The sequence below is a fragment of the Bidens hawaiensis genome, unplaced genomic scaffold, assembly GCF_021521415.1.
Source record: "Bidens hawaiensis isolate Kalapana, Puna unplaced genomic scaffold, B.hawaiensis_p1.1 tig00037240_1, whole genome shotgun sequence".
Taxonomy (NCBI): Eukaryota; Viridiplantae; Streptophyta; class Magnoliopsida; order Asterales; family Asteraceae; genus Bidens; species Bidens hawaiensis.
In genome coordinates this window covers 32467-58772 of record NW_027496499.1, presented here as the reverse complement: position 1 = coordinate 58772, position 26306 = coordinate 32467, and the positions used below count along the sequence as shown (strand labels likewise).

Below are 26306 nucleotides of genomic sequence, written 5' to 3'. Positions count from 1 at the left end.
TCAAAAAATTTATCTTGTAAATAATACGAAATATAGAATATTCACAAATTGTAAATCATACCAGAACCGTATATCAATTAACCTGGATACCGTCTAGACCATCTTATTCTCGCAATAAGATTATTGTTTAGAATGCTCCTCTAATCCTGGGGATATAGCAATAGAATTGTAATATTAGTATTATCCTGGTAATATTTTTAGAAAATCTGGCGACAAGGCCTAAATAAACTGGCGACAAGGCCGTTTAGAAGAGATGAAAAATCTCTTAAAGCATTAGAAACGAACTTGCGACAAGGCCTTTTAGAAGAGATGAAAAATCTCTTAAGCCATTAGAAACGAACTTGCGACAAGGCCTTTTAGAAGAGATGAAAATCTCTTAAACCATAGGAATGAACTGGCGACAAGGCCCTTTAGAAGAGATGTAAATCTCTTTAACCTTAGATTATGGTACGTCTAACATAAACTTGTGATTCAAACCAATAGCCGAGGATAACGAGGTAACCAGTCACTATATTTCATGTGTTGTCCCCGCCTCTCAAACTAAGGCCGAATAAATCATGCGCTACAGGCGTCTTAAGAAGAGATGAAGATCTCTTAAACCTCAAGATCCAAACCAATAGCTGAGGATAACGAGGTAACAAGTCACTATATTTCATGTGCTGGCCCCGCCTCTCAAACTAAGGCTGAATAAACGTGCTCTACATGCGACCTTAAGAAGATATAAAAATCCCTCAAACCTTAGAAGAGGTGAAAACCCCTTATACCTTAAGGATAAGATGGCAACAGGGCCCTTAGAAATTGGTGACGAAGGCCTTGTTAACTTCATTCCATATGAGAATCCCTCATATCTACAAAACAATCAGCTCTAAGTGAGGGAAGGCTAACACCCCTCCGATGCTTAAGTTAGTACCACGTTTGAAGAATAATAATATTAAAAAATAAATAAAAGTATAAGTTTGAGTACATACCTTGACTGTTTAGTATAACAGTTATCCTCGGGATAGAAGTCTTACATGAAATACTTTTTGAGATGTATAGCGTTCCAAGCCCTTGGTAGTAATTCACCATCCAAAGTAGACAATTTGTATGCCCCCTTTCCTGCTTCCGAATCGACCACGTAAGAACCTTCCCACTTTGGTGTGAGCTTCCCATCCGTAGGACTGGTAGTATTTTGAAAAGCTTTTCGGAGAACCAAATCCCCTTTTTGAAACCTTCGAACTCTGATATTCTTGTTTTAGGACTTTGCTATCTTCTGTTGATAAGAAGCCATTCTGATCTTTGCCAAATCCTGGAGTTCTTCTACTGCATCTAGATCTTCAAGTAGACTTCGAGTGTTATCTTCGGGATTTTGATGAGTAACTCTGGCCGTCGGGATAACCATCTCTGTGGGGATAACTGCTTCAGCTCCAAACACTAATGAGAAAGGAGTCTGACCAGTAGCATTCTTCGAAGTGGTTCTATCTGCCCAAAGAACGAAAGGTAGTTCCTCGGCCCACTTTCCTTTCTTAGACCCCAACTTTTTCTTCAGGTTATTAATGATGATTTTGTTGCTTGATTCGGCCTGTCCATTAGCTTGAGGATGGACAGGTGTTGATGTGATCATCTTGATTTCCCAACTGGCACAAAAGTTAGTTGTTCTCTTGCCAATGAATTGCGAGCCATTGTCACACACTATCTCTGCCGGAATCCCAAATCTGGTCAGGATATTGTGCTTGATGAATGAGATAACTTCTTTTTCTCTGACTTGAACAAAGGCTTCCGCTTCGATCCACTTCGAGAAATAATCTGTCATAGCCAACATAAAGACTTTTCCTCCTGGAGCTCTTGGTAATTTCCCCACGATATCCATTCCCCACTTCATGAAAGGCCAAGGGGATATAATAGGATATAATGGTTATGCTGGCTGGTGCAAAATGTTGTTATGTCTCTGACATGCATCACATTTCTGAGAATAATTCATAGCATCCTTCTTCATAGTTGGCCAGAAATACCCCATCCTCAGGATTTTGGATAATAGTGCTCTGCCCCCAGTGTGGTTTCCACAATCTCCATCATGGATATCTTGAAGAACTTCTTGAGCTTCTGCCTTCTCCAAGCACCTAATATATGATCTTGCAAGAGATTTTCTGTATAATATATAATTCATTATAGTATATGGGATTACCTTTGTGCGAAAAGCTCTTGGGTTTTCATCCTTGGGGATAACTCCATCCTGAATATATTCCTTGATTGGGATAATCCAAGAACTTTCATTATCCTTAGGATTCGTGACTCCCATATCTTCGTCATCTTTTGATATCTCATTGACACCTTGCTCTTCTATTGCTGGGATCAGGATATGCACTATAGGGATCTTGACACCTTCTGGTATCCTGAAGGATGAAGCTAAATATGCTAGGGCGTCTGCTTCAACATTCTCTTTCCTAGGTACCTGCGAAATATTAAACATTTCGAAACACTTTGCTAGTTCTTTAACTAGCTCTAGATATTTCATTAGTCTTTCTCCTCTAACAGTGTAAGAACCATTAAAATGATTAGTTAGTAATAATGAATCAACATGTACTTGAATAAAACTGATTTTCATGTCGATTGCTAGTTGTAATCCTGCTATCAAAGCTTCGTATTCTGCCTCATTATTTGTGGCTTGAAATCCGCAGGATATGGATTGAGGTATAATGTCCCCCTGTGGCAATTTCAGCAGAATCCCAAGACCTGTTCCTCTAACATTTGAAGCACCATCAGTGTATAGAGTCCACTTATATTTGGTTTCTTCAAGTTGTTGGACTTCCAAGTCTGCCTTTTCTTTAAGTTCGCTGGTGAAATCTGCCACAAAGTCTGCTAATGCCTGGGATTTGATAGCAGTCCTAGGTTCATATATTATATCATATGCACTTAGCTTTACTGCCCATTTTGCCATTCTGCCTGACATTTCTGGTTTTCTCAAAACAGACTTAATAGGATAATTGGTTTTAACACATATAGGGTGAGTTTCAAAATAATGTCTAAGTTTAGTAGATGCCATAATAAGTGCTAAAATTAATTTCTCAAGATAAGAATACCTGGTTTCAGCGTCCAAGAGACTTTTACTTACATAATATATTGGATGTTGTTGACCCTCGAGATCCTTAGCCAAAACTGCACTTATAGCATTATTTGATACAACAAGATATAGGGATAGAGATTCACCTTCCTCAGGTTTTACCAGTAGAGGAGCAGAAGAAAGATAAGCTTTTAAGGATGCTAAATCTTCCTCATGCCTACTGGTCCATTCAAACCTCTTGTTTTTCTTCAGGATTTCATAAAATTCTTTGCACTTTTCTGAGGATTTGGATATGAATCTGTTGAGCGCCGCTATCCTGCCGGTTAGCCTTTGAACATCTTTGACTGATTTTGGGGATTTCAGATTTAGGATAGCTTGTATCTACTCTGGACTTACCTCTATCTCCCTCTTGGTGACTATGTATCCCAAGAATTTGCCAGCCTTCACTCCGAAATGGCACTTTGAAGGATTCAGCTTCATGTTGTATTCGTCGAGGATATCAAATGTTGTCCTGAGATCTTGAAGGTGATCTTCAGCTTTCTTGGACTTCACCACCATATCGTCAATATAGACCTCCATTGTGTCCCCCAGTTGCTCTTTGAACATCATATTAACTAACCTTTGATAGGTTGCACCTGCATTTCTAAGTCCAAATGGCATAGCAATATAATAATAAATACATGTGGGAGTCATGAAGGCCGTATCTTCTTGATCTGAGGGCTCCATCTGGATTTGCTGAAATCCTGAGGATGCGTCCATAAATGTAAGCATCTCGTGGTCGGCTGTAGCATCCACCATTGAATCGATGTGTGGTAGAGGGAATGGATCTTTAGGACAAGCTTTATTCAAGTTTGTGAAATCTACACAAACTCTCCATTTGCCATTATTTTTCTGTACAACCACCACATTTGCTAACCATCTGGGATATTGAACTTCCCTAATCATTTTTGCCTTCAAGAGTCTCTTTACTTCTTCTTGAATAATTATGTTTCTTTCAGATGCAAATTTTCTTCTTTTTTGATGGATTGGCCTGAAAGAATGATCAATTCCAAGTTTATGTGTTATAATATCTTTGGAAATACCTGTCATATCTTCATGTTTCCATGCAAATGTTGACAGCCTTGTCTTGAGGAACTCGAGTAAATTTGACTCAATATCCTCAGGAATACTCGTTCCTATCAGCACTTTGACTTCAGGATCCTCGGGATAAAGAGGTACTTCTTTAATTTCTTTTTCCCTGGCCTCCATTACGTCTCGTGCTGGCTTCTGTAATTGCTACGTCTGCTGGGGTTTGGCATATACTTCATGGAAGAGGTGTAGCAATTCTTCGTGTCTTGTTGGTCACTGATTATTTTGATAACTCCCCACAGACTTGGGAGTTTCACGCATTGGTGATAAGTGGAGGGTACTGCTTTCATGTCATGTATCCAGGGCCTGCCTAATATAATATTGCAACAAGATAAACAGTCAATAACACAATATTTTTGCATTTTATTTACCCCTTCGACATATATTGGGAGCTTAATCTCTCCAATAGTGTTTTTAGTTTCTCCACTGAATCCAACCAATACTGAGGAACTGGGGATGATCTCATCCTCAGGAATATTCATCTTTTTCAGCACGTCTAATTGAATAATGTTGACAGAGCTTCCGCCATCTATGAGAATCATGCGTACATAATGGTTAGCCACATATAAAGTTATTACCAAACTATCATGATGAGGATCCTGAACATCGGCTCTATCACTTTCATCGAAGGATACAATCCTCTCTTGAGTGAGAATAGATGTCTTTGTTGGCCTGTCAGCCACTTCTAACTTTCTTTGGTCATCATTTCTCTTTGCAGCAGAATAAGAGGTTCCACAGATGTCGGATCCTCCGGATATGAACATGATTGTTCTTGCATCCGTTGGTGGAGGAGTTGGCTTTTCAGGAATTTTCTCGGGATCTTGCTCTCTTCCCTTCTTCTTGCCAAGTAGCTCTTTCAGGTGGCCCTTGCTGAGAAGATAGCTGATCTCCCTTCTGAGTGCAATTCTTCATCATCTTCCTCATCTACTGCATTAATCCTGGGGTTATCAGGCTTGTGGTAAGGCTTTGCTCGATAAGATTTTCCCGGGGATTTGAATTTCCTGTTCGTCTGATCATACTTCGGGATATCGACCTTAGAGTTTTTCTTGTCGTCTTCTAGCCTGATAAACCTCAGAGCTTTGCTTCTTGCTTCATCTAATGACCTGCATGGCGTCATAACTAGATCATCATAGAAAGATGAGCCCTTCTCTAAGCCCAACTTGAGAGCTTCCACTGCTGAAGCTGGGTTTAGATTCGGGATTTCCAGCGACTCATTACTAAACCTGGTAATAAAATCTCTCAAGGATTCCCCAGGATTCTGGGTAACTCTATAAAGATCACCTGTCATTTTCTCAAAAGTTCTACTGCAAGAAAACTGGTTATTAAACATGTTAACTAAATGAGAAAAAGAATTGATAGTATTAGGAGGAATACTCAGTAGCCATTTCATGGGTGCTCCAGTTAAGGTAGACCCAAACCCTTTGCAAAGACATGCTTCCTTGATTTCCATAGGGATTGGATTGATATCCATACGTTCTCTGTATTGTGCGACGTGTTCCTCAGGATCCGTTGAGCCATCATATAGTTTCATATTTGGGGTTTGAAACCGTTTTGGGATCTGTACGTTGCTAATTTATGGCACAAACCGGGATATCCTGTGACTATCGGTGAGAACTTCAGCTATGGGATGGATTATGCCAGGGACATTCGATATCATGTCCTTTAGCTTCTGCAATTCTCGGGCTAAGCCCGGACTTATGCCTGCATCCTACAAAAATCCTTGATTAGCATTAAATGGAATCGTATTGAAAGAGTTACCCTGATTAACATTCTGAGGAGCGGTCTGGGCCATGTAACTCGTATTCCCAAACATAGTATTTCCAGGGTTGGTAAACGGAGCAGTTGGAATGTTAGCCTGCATCGGGATAGTGTCTCCCTGGTGCACGTCAGAGGATCCTGAGGGCTGCTGAGCTTGAGTTAATCCTGAAGATACCGTCTGCTGATAAGGACCAGCCTGATGGAACAATCTTGAGGATCCAAACTATTAAAACAATCCTGAGGATCCAGACTGTTTGAACAATCCTGAGGATCCAGACTGTTGGAACAATCCGGAGGGTCCTCCTGGCTGTGACGATCCTGAAGATCCTGCATGTTGAAAAGGCCCAGCAGATGAAGCATACGGGTATCCTTGAGATCCAGATGAGTGCAATCCCGCAGACCCCAAATGCTGGAAAGATGGGGGTCCAGAGTTGTACGCCGTGGTCGGCTCTGGATGCACCAATCCTGAGGATCCTGGAGGAGTAAAATCCAGAGATCTCGGGATTAGTGGTGTGAATTCTTCCGCCGGCTTCTTGGCCTTCTTGAAATCTTCTAGTTCCCTCACGAGCATCTGGTTGGTCTTGTTTTGGCGATCCATCTGTTCTGTAGTCGTTTGTACAGAGACAGAAGGTCGTTGTTGGACACCATGATGGGATCCTGGGAAGATGGTTTCGATCCCGAGAACACAGGAGTAGCAGCCTTCTTTTGGATGTTATCAGGCTTCTTCGGGATACCACCAGCAGGAGGAGGAGGCATGGGCGGCCTCGCTGAGGATTCTGAGGTTGCGGCAGAAGATGAAACAATCTTGGGCTGTGAAGACATGTTGTGGGTATTGAGAGTAGCGTTTCGTTTGAGAATGAATAATGATCAAAGCACCGTTTGCCCCACGGTGGGCGCCAAACTGTTTCGGTCAAAAATTAGCAAACTAACTTTTGATCAAATTAGTGCGTGAGGCGAGGTGCTTAATGGTAAAAAGATTGAACACAAATATATGATTATGAGGGAAAAAACCCTTGATTATAATAGTCTTCGTTTCGGTCAAGAGTTTACAACTTAATCCTTAGTCGAATTTGCTTCGGTTAAGGATTATGAACGTAACTTTTGGTTGAATTAACGCTTGATTATTATGATCTCCGGCACAAAAAAGTCAAATGTTTCTAACAGGTTGAATATTGAAAGTCACCACTCACCAGGATTCATTTATACAATTATTTATTTATTTTTTCTGGGAACAAACACCCTAAGTATTTAGAAGTAACAGATAAGTGTTTAGCGCTCAACTCAACTAGTAAACCCGGCCCGGCCCATTCCTAACTACTGAAAATGTATCTTTCTTTCAGGATAATGCTATGGTAAGATGTTCTATATCAGCAGAATCTCGGGACATTAGTGCAAGTGAAGATACAACTGATGATGGAAATAGAAAACAATGTTTACCATGATGCAGAAAACGAAACTGGTCAAGAATCTGATGATGATGATGATCCCGAACATATATTTAGTGGAAAGATCTTTATGACTTTAAGGTACTTACTTTCTCGCTATTGGCTGAGGTGGCAAAATTGACGGGTTGGGTAACGAGTCAAAATGAGTAATTTTTGTATGGTGTGGGCCGGGTTGGATTAAGCTTAAAACTCTTTTTTGACCAAAATTATATATAATTAATATTACAAAATCTACATTAATTTAAAATTTTTTATCGAAATGATTTACGAGGTTTGACGCATTAAAATTACATTTTGGCTGAATTCGACCCGTTTGACCACATTCAAGGGTGATTTCAACCTCTTTTCACACCATCAAGGGTGATTTCAACACATTCACCCATATATTATCAACCGGCTATGTAAAAGTTTTTTTAAAAATTATTTTAATGTCTTTTTTTATTTTATTTTTTTTCTTTAATTATGTTTTTTTTTTTTATAGTTTTGGTACCGTAAGGAACATAACCGAAACTGACTGAATTCATGTCAACTTGTTAGAGTTAAAGCGTAACCTGAATCATAACCTTTACTCTAGGATGATCTTAACCATATCTTCATGTTTTCTATATATATTTTTTTAATGTTGATTTCTCGAGTGAAGTTGTAATCTGCTTGAAATATTTTATTGTCCCCAAATTAGTGATTTTTAATGTTTGGCACTTATTTAGGCATGTGAAGCTGATGAAACAGATGTGGTTTATCCTAGAGACATCGAATATGCAGCAACTGTATCTGATTCATTGGAAGATTCTCAACCTCTTGAAGAAGATTCTAATGTTGTAATTAATGAGCAACAAATACAGCAACATAGGCCTAGTGATAATCAGATGGATGTACCTCAATCTTTATCTGGACTCGAATCAAGTACCGGGACTCCTGTTAGCAAACTAACAGGATCCAATATTAGTTCTAGGCTCTCAACGATTTGGAAACAGAATAATGTAAGTTTCATTTACATTTATAGGTTTTTTTTTCTTTTTCTTTTTTTTTTTAAATTTGATATATAATATCTATACTACTGTATCAAAACTGAAAATCTAAAGATGTTAGCTTTTGTTGTGATTTATGTTATAACTAGTGGCATGAACTTCTAACGCACACAAACGCAACATGAACTTCATGGTTTAGGTTTAGTTTAAATGGTTTCAGGTCAGACCCCGAACCCATTTAGCTAAAGCCCGGCCTGTTCAGGGGCTGACCTGATTATACATTTATTTAATTTACATTTTTTGAAATAACATAATCTATTCGAGTATATTTTATACCAAAATTCAAAACTTCTATAAATAAATTGACATACTTTAACCGCTTAAAAGAAGTAATATGCAATTCGTAGAATTTTAGAGAATTAATTTTTTAAATTTAATAATTTTTTTCCATCTTAATCGGTTTGTGTTCGGATTCATGTGTGACACGATTTTCGGGTTCGTGTCGGGTCCGACCCATTTAGCAACACTATATACAACATGATCTCTTTTTGCTGATCGTTGTTCTTTCTTTTCCACAGGGAAGAAAGACCCCCTCAGTGGAATCATTTGATTCTTCTGACGAAGAGTAAGATTATAGCACCTGTCACACTTCAGTTAATTTTATTTTTTCCGCATTTAATATCATGAACTGAATTTTATGTGTTTGTAGACTTGCTATTCAGAGACTCGAGCTAACGAAAAATGACTTAAGGAAAAAACTTGCAAACGAGGTCATACTTTTATTTTTTTTGCTTATTCTGCAGTGATCACATAATAATATATTAATATTAATACTTGTTTAGGCGAGAGGTAACACGATACTTCAAGCTAGCTTGGAAAGAAGGAAGCACACGTTACATGAACGTAGGGTGGCACTTGAACAAGATGTAAGCCTGGATTGACATGCTTTTGACCAATGCTGAACTTGTGTTGACCGCACTTCATTTAATATGTCGGAGTTTGAGTTTGTTATCATTTCATGCTTCTGATTTTTACTCACCTGTCATGACAGGTTTCAAGATTGCAAGAACAGTTACAGGCCGAGAGAGAATTAAGATCCGTATTAGAAGTTGGGTTAAATATGTCTTCAGGACCGGTTTCTGGATCCCATAATATGGATCCAAAGGTTTCTTTCCTTCATCTATGTGCTTTAACTTTTTGTATGTTATTTCTTTAGTGGAAACACTCTTTGTCCAAAAGTTTTAAAATCTAATTAAACGAGCCAAGCCCGAGCTCGACTAGGATCGATCTTGGCTCGTTTAACTTGTGAGGGCTCTAGCACAAGCTTGGCTCATTAGTAGTTTTTCAAGCTCGAGCTCAGCTAGGGCTCTGCTCTTTTCTTATTTATTACTTAATCTATATACATTCTAAATTATAATTTTTATATATGATAGTCCATATTATTTAGATTAAATTTTATCATAATTTTACATATAATATTAAATAAAAGGCTTGCATGGGTTCGCGAGCCAGCTCTAGCTAGATAAGTGAAGCTTGGGCTCGGGCTCGTTTAAGCTCGGTTCAATTCAAGATTTTAGCGAGCCGATCTCAAGTAGCACACGAGCGTCTTGGCTTGTATGATTCGTCTATTACAGATATAATATTATTCCAGTAATAATAATACTAATTTTTTTTAACAAAATTATTCGAAGGTTATATATGCTTTAGAAGTACAATCTGGGCCACTTTCAACCCTTTTAACCGTTTTTAGCTAATATTTTGTTAAAATTATTTGATTGATCATATACTTTTAAATGAAGATGAGAGCTGAGCTGGAAGAGATTGTTATTGCTGAGGCAGACGTTGCTCGCTTAAAGCAAAAGGTTGCTGAATTGCATCAACAACTTTATCAACAACGCCATTGTCACTATGATTATCAACATGACTATAATTATCAGCGGTGAGTTATTTTATTAATAACACTTTTGGTTTTATGATGGAACATATTAACCTTTTTGTACTTGTTTGGATATGTAATAAGTGATTATGTCATTTAATTAATCATAACCGGATTGTTAAACTTTATAATATTTGGCAGGAGAGTTTTACAGCAAGATTTTGATTCTACAATTGCTTATATCAACCATGAACGAAAACAAAGGTCCGAGGTAAATATACTCTAAATATGATGATTATTCATATTTTTTTGGCAATTTCAGTTTCCAATTTGGCCAAAATTGGGTTGATAGACGTGTTAGATCCTTAACGGGCCAAGCGGATTTGGGTCAAAAGTCATTCAAAGTGTACTCAAATGTATAAACCCCCCAAAACTGCTTTATCAAACAAAGCCACACTTATTGTAATGCTATAGTTTTTGTGTAATCATGCTTAATCATTAGGTACCATAAATTAAAAAAAAGGGCATTGTGCAGGACGGAGCTGACTACAGTTGCTAAACATGTCGTGTTCATGGATTAGCATGTTGAACCCAAAATGAACTCTGAAATTTTACATGAACCTTGTGTGGGACTGACCTGACTAGGGCTGCTAAACAAGTCGTGTTCGTGGGTTGGCATGTCGAACCCGAGACGAACTTGAAAATTTTACACGAAACCGAAAATCTTCTCGCACACATGAACCCAAACATGACATGTATTTGCGAGTTGACATGAATACGACCTGTTTAACCCTTAAAAAAACTAAATGTATTGTTTTTACATATTGATACTTTAAAATTCTAAATTTACATATTTGTTATTATTATTGTTGTTTTTTGAAGCAATTATGTTAACCCATGACAATTCATTTTAAGAAAATTATGAACTTTGGCATATTTACCCAAATAGTTTATGTTTGTTAAGTAAATCAAATTTCAAAAAACTAAAAAATTAAATAAACACGTTAAATTTTAAAAACTTGATCACAGCCAGTTTAGATAAACGTGTCCACAGGTTGACTCAAACCCACAATTTCGTGTTAGGTTTGTTTCATTTCCATAAATTCACACCCCTAGACCCGACCCTTTTTGCCACCTCTTGAGATATGTTTTGCTCATTTGAATAAGTCATGTATCTGTTTTTACATAATTAGCAGGAAACTTCACTGGGCGCAGAACTGAGAAACATAAAAGGGCAAACCTTAATGAATGGAAACAAGAGTAGACAGCCTACTCGCTTTCAGTTTCTAGACCCGACAAGATTAAGTGATTCTAAAACCACCAAAACATCTACAAGTTTTTCCGTGGATGAATTTGGGGCCGTTGATTATTCAAATTTAGCATCTACATCTGGACCAACCGAGGTTAGACTTGATGCAAATGACTTGTTTAAATTTTACTTTGTTTAATACGGATAAAATCTTGAAACTGTAACAGGTTTTGAATTGTTTTAATCAAGTCACTCATACTTTTTTCTAACCATAAAACCACTCTATTTTTATTATTGTTCCATTGTTAAATATTTTAAAATTGTTAAAACTAAATGACCTTGATGGAACAATTGTAAAGTGAGGTTATTATTTAGTGACTTTTCTTCTTTACAGTTACCTCCTACTTCAAGCTAAACATGAAATGAATAATCATTAAATAGTAACTAGTTTCGTATTTATTCCATTTAACATTAATAAAAAGTTTCACTATAGTGAAACAATATTCAAACTTGAGTGTTTTTAGGTTAGAAAAAAGTTTTAGTGACTTTAATGGAATAGTGAAGAAACTTGGTTACTATTAGGTTGAATATTCATCGTTGACTGCAGTAAAATAGCGTTTGGTTACTAAAGTAAAGGTGTTAAATGTGTAGGTGATTGGTCATCCAAGAAACCCGTTGGCATCATCGACATTAGTAGAATTAACAACCCGTCTTGATTTCTTCAAGAAAGGCGTTCTCAGCTCATGGAACAACTTCACAACTTAGACTTAAGCTACGCAACCTCGTCACAAGATTTTGCATATAAACAACAACCCGACCGGAAGATCCCTAAAAGAAGTTAACCCTATTTGTATATCCTCCGTTTCTTCTCTTTTCATGATTCTTTTGTCATTTGGTGTAAAAAACAAAAACACTAATTTGTTATTTTGTGTATTCCCCAAGAATCCTTGATTAATTGTATTTTATATATGCTTTGATGTGCGTTAAAGCAAATCCTATGTGGATCGATTATCGGGCTGAGATCGACTCTAATGGGTGGGTTTATGGGTGATATTTGAGAGAGAGATTAAAACACACAGTTAAGAGTGTTTGTTTATTGATACGAATAGTGATCCTGACATTGTTACAAGCATACAAGCTATTTATATTCATAATATAGCATCTACAATCGTAGCAGTATTCCTAATGGCTGACCACGTTCAGGGACAATACTTTTCCAGTTGTAATCCTTGTCTTCTTTCTTGTCTTTATCAAGTAGATGCTTATCTAGCTTCTCCTATAACAATGCTTACAGGGTTTTGGATGCCAAAAAGAAAATGTTACAATTTCCATTTTGGAACATCTTTTATGTTCCTTTCAAAAAAATAAAGGGGGGGGGGGGGGGATGATCGGTGACATTTTCGGGTACAAATGACACTTTTTCTGCAACACGAAGAGGCCATACTGTTGAAGAAATGAAACTATCTGAAACGCATTTCCACAAAAAACAAATATTATTTATGTGTGTGTAATTGCATATGTATTTGAAAATGAAGGGTTACCTGATCTGGTAATGCCATTTTGAAAGGCTTTGTAGAGGTTTTCTTTTGTAATGGATCCAACAATAAGGTTAGGAAGTTGATATCCAGCAATAACATTTCATTAATTCTAGTGAGAATTATAATTTTTTGAGAGAGATTGGTGTAAAACAATAAGAAATCAAATAATAAATACTATTTTAATATATATAATAAATACTTTTTTCAAACGGTAGTATTACCATTGAGAGCATGGTGGGTCCATCAGAAGCAAATCGTCGAGTGGGATCAAAACACATAACATTTTAGACAAAAAGATAATTAATGTGACGAGTGATAGCTAAATGTCAATTTTACCCTTAAGAAAGATCATGCAGCTTTAGCCTATTAAGTACATACATGTCGTTTTGAAACATGTATATCTATATATCTATATCTATATTACATATAAAACATATTTGATGGACAATATAGTAATTATACACTATCGGAGGAGAGACGCCGCTATATTTATTATGGCTTCACCGCTGGCAACCATTCCTTCAGTTACATTAACATTAGCCGGAATTCCCAAATCACCAAAATCATTTTATTTAAGTTTATATTAATCAAAAACAACATTTTCAAGTTTTTACCTTGTTGTGTTTTGAATTTTTGTAATTTTCTTAAAATATTGCAATTTTAATGCTAAAGATACACTTATATTCAAACAAAAAGTTATGAACGCCTGAAAATTATAAAATTTGGTTTTAGTCATACTTTCCCATATTAAAAACAAAACAAAAAAATTTCATTCTATTTTGACTTGTTATGACGATACTTCTAAGTTTAACGCTCATAAGCTCGACTTTACCGTTGTTAACAAACTAAGGTCTAAGTTTAAGTAATACAAATCCATTTTCTCACCAAGTATATATGGTCACGAACTGTAATATTACAAAAATTAGGGTTTTGGCCTTTGGGTTGTTCATAACATAATCTTTCACAAAAAGTAACAAAATGCTTAATTTAGTGAATGATTGTGGTGTTTAAGCTAAATTCTTTAACTAGGGAATCCATGTTTCTAGTTGCTATTGTTGTATGAGGTTCAATTTTCATATGTTATTAGGATTTGTAATAAACATGATTTAAGGTAGAATCATCATTTATACAAAAATACCCACGAATATGCACTAATTTAAGGTTTGAAAGTAACATTGTTTAAGGTGGGTTTCGAGCATTTTAACAACTAGGGTTTATGGATTCATGATACAATTTAAGTTTTGTAGTATAGCTTACATCATAAAAAGGTTTATATATAATATGAATTTGTAATAAAGTAGCTTTAAGCATGGGAATTCTAGCATAACAATGCATAAAAACTTACAAGTATAAGAAAATGATGATGATTTGAGCTTGAATCCTCCAAGAATTTGCAAGAGATCCTCAAAGTGTTGTTTTGATTCTTAAAATCAGATGCTAAAATGACTTGTTTCTGATATAAAAGAGTTGAGAGGAGACAAGATTGCATGTTGTATACGAGAACCTTATAGGTGAAGGAAATGAGATGAGGGAGGGGGAGGCCGGGGTAACATTATGATAAGAAAAAAAATAGTTACTAGCATTTAAAAACAATAAATGAGAATTAGTGATACTTAATCTCAACACTTTGTAAAACACAAAATTTAGAAATTATATTTTAAGTGTTTTTATAAAAATGCTAATATAAGGTGTGGTTTGGTTACTTTACGGAGCTTTTTATAAAATGATGCATATAGAAAACATATATTTTGGTTAGGTCATAATATATAACTTTTTATAAAAGTAAAAATCTACATGGATGGTATATTTAAATAAACTCCCAAGTGTTGGTGAGATTGTGTTATACTTTTATAAAATATACAATGAGTAGGTAAAGATTTTATAAACTTTAAAATAAGTATAAACTTACACGGATGAGTTTTTAAAGAAAAAGACAAAAATAATATTAAATGGAAGTATATAATATTCCACTCAAATTTTAATATTAAATGGATGGTAAAAACTGCTAGTGGTTTTATAATTTTATAAATTGTTTATGTATTAACTCCCATGTTATATAATTATAAAGTTGGCTTCACCGTATTATTTTAATGTTGTATATTTGTTTATGGCATACATACTTGACTATTTATTCAAACTTTGTATTTTTAATATCGGATGACCATAAAATATTATAAAAATAATTTTACTATTATTCTTGAATAGTCTAATAATCGATGTCGAGAAAACAACATACGTGATGATATCGATTTCTTCTTCGTTGATCGTGCATCCCTCATAATCTCTTGGAATACCAATCTATGCGAATTGAAAGCTAGGTTACTGGCAATCTAGGTGCGTTATGTATTGTGTATTACCTTTCAAATGTGAATGGATACCATACCACATTAATCCTTAGCCAAGCAATTATGCTCCTCTCTGTCGCATGCCTAGCTATTCCATTCATGCAGACTTTAAAATAACACCTAATTCGATGTATGACATTTACAGAAATAATTAAGAATATGGTATCTTATATTTACCGAGTATAGACTTTGTTGAGTGAAGTAGGATTTAAGATTACAAAGATCGAGTTGCAAAGTCTATAAGAATTGCCGGATAAACCGAACTTATTGCTTATTTGGATAAGGATAATAACCAAACCATCTCAGGTAAATATGAAATCCACCCATAAAATTGTTTTAGTTTAGAAAAGATGAAAGAGAAATTAATTGAAATGTAATAATAATAATAGTAATAATAATAGTCCATGAAACGAAATGATAATGTATAAAAGGGGGCTGAGGGTTATCATTCTCTCTCGCAATTCTTTCGTTTTAAACGTTCTTTTTTTCTGCAATCAAACAAAACACTTCTTATTCAACGGCGTCTTCTTCTTAACGATGATGATGATGATGATGATGCACATGGCGCGTACTGCTGCTGCGATTTTCTTTACGTATTTTTGTTGTTTTTTTTGCAGGTGGAATTCAAGGGTTTCATCAACATCGCCGCATCCAAGATCTTCACTTTCTCTTCTTCTTCAACTGTAGTAAGAATATTATTATTATTATTATCATTATTATTATTATTATTATTATTATTTTATGATGATTCTTGTTGTGTTTTAATATCTTTCTTTCTTTTTCAGAAATCACTTCAAACTGGTAGTGAATTAATGCTGCTTCCTGCTCCTCCAAAGGTATGAACTTTATTAATCTTTTCATCATCTTTATTATTATTATTATTATTATTATTATATGATGATTCTTGGTGTGTTTTCTTTCTTTTTCAGAAACCACTTCAAACTGGTAGTGAATTAATGCTGCTTCCTGCTCCAAAGGTATGAACTTTATTCATCTTTATTATTATTATTATTTAAAACAAGATCTTTCAAGATTAATCTTTAAAACAACAACTGTCAAGATTAATGTTTCATTAATCAACAGTTTTGAGAGCTTGAAAATAATAATGTATTATTCAAATCAACAGTTTTCTTGAAAATAATATATTTAATTATGCCAATCATACAGGTGGTCACCTTAGAAGAAGAATCAGAAGAAGAATATGGAATGGGCCGTCTTGATTTGAACCCCGCACCAGCTGCTGCTTATATTGCTAAACTTAAACGTGATCAAAGGCAAGATTTAATGCTGCTCGAAGATACTGCTCCAAAGGTAAATGACGACTTTATTCATCGTTTTTATAAATGTTTTTCCAATCTGCATGATATTATTTATTTGTTTGCTGATGCGCTTTCGTTACAGCCTTCATCGGTGGCCACTGAAGAAGAAAAAGAATCTGGTTTTCGTTATTCCATACACCCTTCATGGGAGGTGACTGAACAAGAAGAATCTGATATGAAGTCATCATCATCAGTATCTTCAAAATCTGCTTATGTTACTCCACCAATTCTTACAATCGAAGCTACAAACGCTGCTTCACTTCAACATGATGGTTCCAACACATCAACAGCAGATTCTTCCTTGTTATCTGGATCATCCCAAACTCAAAAGCAGATCAAGAATCCCACAAAAGCTGTGAAAAGATCCGCTCCTATTGCATCTGTGCCAAAACAACCAAAACAAGATCCTGTGAAAACCGAAACTAAACCAAAACGAGATCCTGTAAGAATTCTCATTATTAATGTTATGTTATGTTCTGTTCTATTATGTGGTATACTAATTAGCATCGTTGTTGTTGTTTGTTTAACCTCCTGTTTGTTATGTTCTGTTCTCTCTTTTAGGCTACTAAACTTAAAAGTGACATAAGAGAAGATGTAAAGCTGGTGCCTACTGCTCGAAAGGTGATATATGACTTTATTCATTTTTTTTAATGTTTTTTTTTTCTCAAATTATATATCTGCTTGATACTTGTTTACATATTGATGCGGTTTCAATATGTCAACAGCCTTCATGGGTGGTCGCTGCATCATCCCGAACTCAAAAGCGGATAGATGATTCTAGGAATCCCACAAAAGGTGTGAAAAGATCTGGTCGTACTGTATTTGTGACAAAGCAACCGAAACAAAGCCTTGTGAAAACTGAAACTAAACCAAAAAATGATTTTGTAAGAATTCTCATTATTATTATTAATAATTTTCTGTTATGTGGTATAATAATTAGCATCATCCTGTTGTTTGTTTAATCTTTTGTATGTTTTATTTTAGGTTGCTAAACTTAAATGTGATAAAAGAGAAGATATAAAGCTGCTGCCTACTGCTCGAAAGGTGATGCCTTTTTTCATATTTTTTATAAATGTTCTTTTTTTTCTTAAATTATAAATCTGCATGATATTTTTTACTTACTGATATACTGATGTGGTTTCGTTATAACCATACAGCCTTCATCGGTGGTCACTGGATCATCCCAAGCTCAAAAGCACATCAATGATTCTAAGAATGCCACAAAAGGTGTGAAAAGATCTGGTCCTATTGCATCTGTGACAAAGCAACCGAAACGAAGCCTTGTAAAAACTGAAGCTAAACCAAAAAAAGATTGTGTAAGAATTCTCGTTAATATTATTAAAATTATGTTCTGTTATGTGGTATAATAATTAGCATCATCCTGTTGTTTGTTTAATCTTTTGTATGCTTTCTTTTAGGTTGCTAAACTTAAATGTGATAAAAGAGAAGATGTAAAGCTGCTGCCTACTGCTCGAAAGGTGATGCCTTTTTTCATATTTTTTATAAATGTTCTTTTTTTTCTTAAATTATAAATCTGCATGATATTTTTTACTTACTGATATACTGATGTGGTTTCGTTATAACCATACAGCCTTCATCGGTGGTCACTGGATCATCCCAAGCTCAAAAGCACATCAATGATTCTAAGAATGCCACAAAAGGTGTGAAAAGATCTGGTCCTATTGCATCTGTGACAAAGCAACCGAAACGAAGCCTTGTAAAAACTGAAGCTAAACCAAAAAAAGATTGTGTAAGAATTCTCGTTAATATTATTAAAATTATGTTCTGTTATGCGGTAAATAATTAGCATCATCCGGTTGTTGTTTGTTTAATTTCTTGTTTATTAATTTCTATTCTCTCTTTTAGGTTGCTCATAATGAACAATTTGAAAAGTTTCGCGAGGACGCAATCCGCCGCCTAAATGCTCTACAAAAGGAGCTTGACGCGATTACGTTTACTCCAATAAGATCATATATCACAGAAAATCAAGATCCTCCTATGGTAAGAATTCTCATTAGTGTTACTTCTGTCTTTGTGTTTTTCAATTTTGAGAGCTTGAAAATAATGTATTTAAATTGACAGTTTTTTTGAGAGCTTCATATTTTTCATAAATATTTTTTTTTCTCAATTTATATACCTGCATGATATTTGCTTACATATTTATGCTGTTTCGTTATGCCATACAGCCTTCATCGGTGGTCACTGGATCATCCCAAGCTCAAAAGAAGATCAATGATGCTAAGAATCCCACAAAAGATGTGAAAAGATTCGGTCCTACTGCATCTGTGGCAAAGCAACCGAAACAAAGCTCTGTAAAAACTGAAGCTAAACCAAAAAAAGATTGTGCAAGAATTCTCGTTAATAGTTAGCTTCTTCTTGTTGTTTGTATAATCTCTTGTTTGTTAATTTATATTCTCTCTTGTAGGTTGCTAAACTTAAAGCGCCTGCTTCTTGGTGGAAGTTTTGATGTTTCATATATTCTGTCACACTACCTGCTTATGTGTGTCTGGAGGATTATGCTCAGGTATTCTTACACTTTTCAACATTTGTATTGAATCATTGTGTTCCTTGTTTTTGTTTTTGTATTGTGTAGAAAATGTTGGTTCTTGTGATTATTGGTGAAAATGCTGAAGCTCCCTGACATCAAGTGTATGCTAGAAGACTCCTAAAAAGTTAAGTAACGAGGCATGTTTTGTATGTTAGTTGTTGTAATATCTTACTGCCTAAAAAAGTTCAATTATGTATTTTGTTTTGTATTTGTAGATGGGAAAAATAAGAGAGTGACGAAGAAGTGTTGCAGAGACAAAGGTATGCTTTAGAACCTATCAAAACACTAAAACAATCAGGTAATTTTAATATACATGTTCTCAGGGTTAGGTTTTTTCTCACATTTGCGTGGGCATCTCAATACATGATATTTACATATACACATGACATTAATTGTGGCTCCGACTGATTTGTGCGTCTGAGTGTCTACGGGTTTCAAGCTCGTGGACCCTCTTTACGGGTTTTCTGTGAGTGTAGTTCTAACTTTGAATGAAGAGTTGTTAACTGATGCACCTAAGATCAATGAGGCTGCTACACAACTGATCAAGTTCCATGGAAGTTACCAGCAATATGACAGAGATGAAAGAGGTGCTAAATCGAGCTCGTTTATGCTTCGTACAAAGAACGCGTGTGGAAAAGTTTCCAATCAACTGTACCTTGTAATGGATGATCTTGCTGATCAGTTTGGTATTGGAACCCTTCGGTTGACCACCCGACAAACATTTCAGCTTCATGGAGCTCTCAAAAAGGACCCTAAAACAGTTACGAGCACCATCATCAAAAACATGGGATCAACACTTGGTGCATGTGGTGATCTCAACAGGAACGTTCTTGCTCCTGCTGCCCCGTTTGTGAAAAAAGATTACCTTTTTGCACAAGAAACAACAGACAACATTGCAGCACTATTAACTCCACAATCTGGATTTTATTATGACATGTGGGTTGATGGGGAGCAATTTATGACTTCAGAACCGCCTGAAGTTGTGAAAGCCCGCAATGATAATTCACACGGGACGCATTTTCCCGACTCTGCTGAACCAATTTATGGAACTCAGTTCTTTCCAAGAAAGTTCAAGATAGCAGTTTTTAATGTGCCTACTTTTAACTTTGTTGATCTTTTCACAAACGGCATTGGTGTGGTGGTTGTTTCTGATGAAAATGGAGAACCACAGGGTTTCAATATATACGTATGTCACTTCTAATAAGCATTATACATACTCGTTTAATATTGTCGGTTTGTTGTATATTTGAGTATTTATTTATGTTTTTCAGGTTGGTGGTGGGATGGGAAGGAAACATAGGGTGGAAACCACTTTTCCTCTTGTGGCGGAGCTGATAGGTTATGTGCCTAAAGAGGATATTTTGTATGCAGTGAAGGCTATTATTGTCACACAACGAGAAAATGGTAGACGAGATGATCGCAGGTACATCAGAATGAAGTGTTTGATAGATTCACGGGGGATTGAAAAGTTTAGGTTGGTTGTTGAGCAGTATTATGGAAAGACGTTTGAACCTGCCCAAGTGGGAGTTTTAAAAGCCTTCTGGGTTGGCATGAACAAGTAAGTTTCATTACATTTTTTTCACATAATTTGGTTCATTCTTTTAAGTTATGAGTTGATTGCTTAACCAAAGCTTATTTGTATCAGGGTGATGGTCATTTGTTTTGTGGGCTCCATGCTGCCAGTGGTAAGGTTAAGGGAATAGCAAAGAAGACGCTACGAGAAATAGTCGAGAAGTATAACTTGAATGTAAGCATCACCACAAACCAAAATATTGTTCTTTTTGATATCCGCCCTTCGTGGAAACGCCCCATCACTATAGCTCTAGCACAAGGCGGTCTCTTGGTAATCACGCATCTGTCATGCATATCTTGTTTTGTTTTGTTTTGAGGAGCACCTATTTATGTGTGTATTTATATATATTGTTTATTTTTGTAGCCTCCTACTTATGTGGACCCCCTTAACATAACTGCAATGGCATGCCTTGCTCTGCCCTCTCGCCATAACCGAGTGAGGAATTCCCGACCTTCTTAAGCGTGTCCGAGCTGTAGTTGAGAAGGTATTTTCTTTGAAAAATGGATTTTAACATCTTGAGTTATCCATATGTGTGTGTGTGCGCATATCTAATCACAAAGTTACATATAATAGATGACAAAACTACCTTCAAATAATATTAAATATATAAAATAAATATCATGATTAGTTGTTAGGTGTTCTTAAAGTTTTTAAATTGTTTTGTAATATTAGGTTGGTCTCCCATATAATGAATCCATAGTAGTTAAGAGTCACAGGTTGCCCTAATGGATGTGCTCGACCCTACACGGCTGAACTTGGATTAGTTGGTGATGGTCCCAATAGCTATCAGGTATGTTCTTAGGTTAGGTTTTTGCTCACATTTGTACGGGCATCTCAGTACATGATATGGACATATACATATGACATTAATGGTGGCCCCGACTGACTTGTGTGTCGGACTGTCTACGGGTTTTAAGCTCGTGGACCCTCTTAACTGGTTTTCCGTGATTGTAGTTCTAACTTTGGCATGGTAGAGATGAAACCAGGGTACACCACCACCGAGACACACCTGTACCAAAGGAGTCTCCTACATTGTAAGTCACCGGCTATAGCCGCTCTAAAATTTGTCTTAAGAAATGCACATGTGTTGATTTTGTATTGTGAGCACACTACATAAGTACAAATAAAACTAATATCAAAATCTGATTTTTATACCTTTTTTTAATATAAATTAGATGTAAATCACTTTCCTTTATTTGATTGTAAATTTTATTTCCCATTAAAATGAGTTATATTTCCATTATATGTGTAAAGTCAATAGCATAAGTTTGATACGATATTGCAGTGATATACTTAAAAATGTTTTTTATATGTATTTTATAGGTCCAATATGCATGAGGAAGATTGAAGAAGCAGCTCTCGGCCATGGGTATAGTCTCCTACATTGTAAGTCACCGGCTATAGCCGCTCTAAAATTTGTCTTAAGAAATGCACATGTGTTGATTTTGTATTGTGAGCACACTACATAAGTACAAATAAAACTAATATCAAAATCTGATTTTTATACCTTTTTTTAATATAAATTAGATGTAAATCACTTTCCTTTATTTGATTGTAAATTTTATTTCCCATTAAAATGAGTTATATTTCCATTATATGTGTAAAGTCAATAGCATAAGTTTGATACGATATTGCAGTGATATACTTAAAAATGTTTTTTATATGTATTTTATAGGTCCAATATGCATGAGGAAGATTGAAGAAGCAGCTCTCGGCCATGGGAAAAGTCGTTTCAAACAAGAAAGCATATTGTCACCGTGTTATATTCTGAACTCTCGCGCGGCGGCTCCACAACCTACTGAAACATTAAATCAGGTAACTTTAGGTTAAAGATTATTAATATATATTTTTTGGCATATGGATCCTCTTTTTTGCTTATAAACACCTTACTGTATTGTGCATCATAATGGTGTACCGGAGCTAGAGCCAGTGTGTGAGTTTAAAGCTGCAGTATAATCTATGAAAAGTAGGCTGTGAGTTTTTCATTTACTAAAAATTATCCATCTTTTGAAATTTAGAAATGCCTTTTTTCTTTGTGATTATAATGTTTAGGCATAAACTTCAGAACAGGATAATAAAGATGCAATATGCCATGATAAGGTGGTACCAAATAAATAAATTGAACAAAAAAAATACGTTTTATACATTTTATACTTTTGTTCTTATAGACAGTAACCACTTTTTAAGATTTATATACTCATGTTAATCGTGTGTTCTTCTTGCAGTTGGACACAACTTAAAGCAGCTTGGAATGATGGTTGCAAAGTTAGCTCCCATGATTGTGCTTCGAACCAAGTGTGGATTTCGAACAAAGTTAGTCTTTATGATACGACAACAGTGAGCATGTGTTGAGGTTTTAGTTTTTTTTTTTTTTTTGGTATTACTTTACTCTAATTGATATTATTTAACCATATGAATAACAAACTACAAGATGCTTATTTGCAGGTGTAACAAGTACCCATCAATGGCTATTCCAACATCTAGTAAATCAGCTAAAAAAAGGGAGTGGGATTTCAGATACCCGCTTTCTAAGTCTTTTCTTTTTTCGTATCTTGGTCAAATTATAATTTGACTTTTTTTTCCTTTTTTTCCGCAGGTGGGCCAGATCTCTACATGTTCCTTTTTTGGGGGCTAACACTGTATGATCTATACCTACCTAGAAACCGTTACGAGTCTGTCTGATAGCCAAACAACATAGTATACCGGTGTTTTGTTGGTTTTATTTTAAATAAATAATACACTAAGTATTAGGGGAAGCATCATGAGAGAATTCCTCCTTCGTGAGAGAGCTCTATCTAACCATTGGTTTAAGTGTAGATCTTTTTCTAGGGTTTAGGGTTTAATTTTTAGAGTTTGGGGTCTAGTTTAGTTTTTAAGGTTTAGGGTTTAGTTTTAAGGTTTAGGGTTTAGTAATGGTTAGATAGAGTTCTCGCGAGTTCTCTCACGAAGGGGGGCTCTCTCATGATCCTTCCCCTTAATAATAACAATAGTAATAATAATAATAACCTATGGTGGGTTTCATAATGTTTGAACCAGAACACTTTGATGCTTGTTTGTGCTTGAAAGCTTGGCTAGTACGGATTTCATCGGGGATGGTCGGTCGCAGTGATTTGTAGAGTGTAGGTGCGCCTAGACGTGTTTACACTTCGAACGCACCACTGGTCGGGAGCCGTTGCCGCTCTCCTGATGAGTCCATGGTAGGACGAAACCAGCCACATATATCTTAAGTGAGACGGAATGTGGAAGGAAACATGCCTGGATTTGCTGTCAATTACAAATACCCTAATAGTCAGCGCGAAACTATAGTCATTTGCTGTCTACTGGAAATTCTAAACACTCTTGTTTTGCTTACAAATGTTTTTTCCTGTTATTAGAAATGGCCTTGGGAGAAGGGAAAACTTTTCTTGTTGCATCTCAGCTTCATCTGCTCAAGTTGGCTGATAGACAAGATGTTGGCTACTGGTGTTGATGCAGCTCCAAAGGTGATGATAGTCTTAAATGAGTTTATATACGGGCCGATTCAATTTTTTTTTCTTTTTTTTTTATTTTCTCTCTCAAATTGGTCAAAATAAAAGAATATAGAAAGGGAAAATATGTCAAAACTGGTTGAAAATCACCTGAGATATTATTAGTCTATTAAACGTTTCTATTATTTAGATTCATACCGTACTAGGCGGATCATAATTAACGCAGCATTTGTTGTATACATATTTTAAAACTGTATAGAAACGTATTTTCTGGTAGACCCAATCTGCACTAAATTTAACCCTTGCTCCTACGCATTTGCCATCTTTAACTAAATTCCTTACTCATTATCTGCAATGGAGAGATACAACAGAGAGAGGTCGGCTGATTGGGATTCTGATAAAGACGACAGAAACAAAGGGTGATACAATGAGAAGACCGGTTTTGTGGTCAAAGTTTACTATTTTCATAAAGACGACAGAAGCAAGCTGGGCTCGTTTCAAGCTCTGTTTATGGAGCTTAATCTCAGCTCGTTTACTATTTATATATTAATTTATCTAAATTTGTAATTATTTTCATATATTTATTAACTACAATTTTATATATAACAAAATATATATTATTTAGTTATTTCTATAATAATCCTGTTCATAAAAATTATTATTATACAAATATATATTGAATATATTAAATAACTAGTAGAAACCCGCACGATGCGGCCGAGACAGTATACCATTCGATACTGGTTTTCTGTCAGTTTAGCAATTCTCTCAGATATATAAGTACTTTTCGTTTTTTATTAGTAGCATTTTTGTGATCTATTTATGTCATGCCTTACATATCTCAATTAAATAATAGATATAATAATTCAAAAATAAAAAAATCCGAACAAACGAATACATAAAAAATATCAGCTGATGATTACAAAAATAGCCACAAATTTAGGCAAATATTTTTAACGAGTTTCATTTGGCTTGTCAAACTAAAAATGGTGCACATCAACCTATTAGATCTTTAGATGAACACCTATGACACCGGTTCATTCACGAGTAGCATGTAACAAAAGTGTTTTTGTCCAGCACTAGACACAATCAAGTCTCCAAGAATTTAGACAAAACACCTATAAAGTAGTTCCCATTCATTTTAGAGAAACACCTAGATATTTGATATTCTCGCTTTTGCTAATTGTGTCTCTCGTGTCTGTCTACATTGAACCTGATATGATCTCTGAAACTAAGATATACCAATTTTAAATTCCAGTCATTTTAAATAATGTAACTAATGAAACACTAATGTATGTATGTGTGAACCCTTGGGTGGGCAAAAGTAAAATTGCACTAATTTTGACGTTATTTTACTAATCACGTGAAAATAACGTTAAAAGTGGCGGAAGGTTAATCAGGCATCATGTGGTGGCGTTGATAGCCGAAAGACAAGGGCACATGCACCAATCAGCCGGTGTCCCGATGATTGAGTGTTATGTGCCTTATGTCCAAGGCTTGATGCAAAACTACTATCGAGCCGGGGGTCTCACCGGAAGCAGCCTCTCTATCCCTAAGGCTGTCTACATCTTACCCTCCTCAGACCCTACCATAGCATTGCTATTGGTGGGATATACTGAGTACGATGATGATGATGATGATGATGATGATGAATGAAACACTAAGTTGATGGATCTTAAAGCACATCCTGAAGCAAATTGTATTCTTATTTAAGAAGTCAAAAAGGCTAATTTTGGTATAAGTTAGATTGACTTACACTCTTCCCATTGAAACCGTCCCTTGTAGAATCCCATTGTTGCCACCAAGAACTGACAACAAATCAAAAACTAAACCAACACAGTCCTGAAAAAATGAGCGTTCCAATAGTGTGACTTGACCATGACGAGCATTATTTCTATTTCTCTCGACCAAAACTTCACCTGAAAAATATATAGAAATTATTCTTCGTTTGTAGCAATTACAAAATACTGATGATGGCATGGACAATAAAAAACTAACAAAAACACCGACCCTCTGATAGCTTTGTTCCACATAACTGTTACCATTAATTAA

At 35.5% G+C, this 26306-nt stretch overlaps 2 protein-coding genes and 1 long non-coding RNA gene across 7 annotated transcripts; all 3 read left to right on the top strand.

Moving 5' to 3' along the window:
* Positions 1-6575: 6575 nt before the first annotated feature.
* Positions 6576-18198, top strand: LOC143589143 (uncharacterized). The gene is made up of 18 exons (XM_077069986.1): positions 6576-6755; positions 7301-7452; positions 7853-7862; positions 8079-8243; positions 8305-8351; positions 9049-9109; positions 9182-9265; positions 9391-9504; positions 10139-10278; positions 10417-10486; positions 11412-11618; positions 15965-16183; positions 16277-16324; positions 16515-16658; positions 16749-17108; positions 17228-17287; positions 17392-17550; positions 18085-18198. The coding sequence occupies exons 1-18, from the start codon at positions 6576-6578 to the stop codon at positions 18196-18198; spliced, it is 2334 nt and encodes a 777-aa protein (XP_076926101.1).
* A 98-nt stretch (positions 18199-18296) lies between these two features.
* On the top strand, positions 18297-22044 carry LOC143589136 (sulfite reductase [ferredoxin], chloroplastic-like). Of its 5 annotated transcripts, XR_013145219.1 has the most exons (7): positions 18297-18416; positions 19092-19474; positions 19709-20400; positions 20486-20772; positions 20898-20961; positions 21151-21577; positions 21762-22041. XR_013145219.1 is itself a non-coding variant. In XM_077069979.1 (6 exons), exons 2-6 carry the CDS (start codon positions 19354-19356, stop codon positions 21244-21246), a joined length of 1221 nt encoding a protein of 406 aa, XP_076926094.1. In that variant the 5' UTR covers positions 18297-18416; positions 19092-19353; the 3' UTR covers positions 21247-22044. The 5 variants fall into 5 exon arrangements, 4 of the variants coding, with proteins under 4 accessions (XP_076926094.1, XP_076926093.1, XP_076926092.1 ...); XM_077069979.1 differs by having other exon boundaries at positions 20486-20637; positions 20898-21057; positions 21151-22044; XM_077069978.1 differs by having other exon boundaries at positions 21151-22043.
* A 202-nt stretch (positions 22045-22246) lies between these two features.
* On the top strand, positions 22247-23802 carry LOC143589141 (uncharacterized). Its single transcript, XR_013145220.1, has 3 exons — positions 22247-22602; positions 23013-23140; positions 23233-23802. It is a non-coding gene; the product is annotated as an uncharacterized LOC143589141 (long non-coding RNA).
* The last annotated feature ends 2504 nt before the right edge of the window (positions 23803-26306 follow it).

Excerpts from the sequence above, each read along its gene's own strand:
- LOC143589143 (XM_077069986.1), top strand. The coding sequence starts at position 6,576 with ATGGGATCCTGGGAAGATGGTTTCGATCCCGAGAACACAGGAGTAGCA. Across the intron at positions 9,110-9,181 it reads GGAAAAAACTTGCAAACGAG|GCGAGAGGTAACACGATACT; the intron begins GTCATACTTTTA and ends ATACTTGTTTAG. Across the intron at positions 10,487-11,411 it reads AACGAAAACAAAGGTCCGAG|GAAACTTCACTGGGCGCAGA; the intron begins GTAAATATACTC and ends CATAATTAGCAG.
- LOC143589136 (XM_077069977.1), top strand. The coding sequence starts at position 19,354 with ATGTTTTGTATGTTAGTTGTTGTAATATCTTACTGCCTAAAAAAGTTC. Across the intron at positions 20,401-20,485 it reads CACAGGGTTTCAATATATAC|GTTGGTGGTGGGATGGGAAG; the intron begins GTATGTCACTTC and ends TATGTTTTTCAG. Across the intron at positions 20,773-20,897 it reads TTCTGGGTTGGCATGAACAA|TGGTAAGGTTAAGGGAATAG; the intron begins GTAAGTTTCATT and ends CCATGCTGCCAG.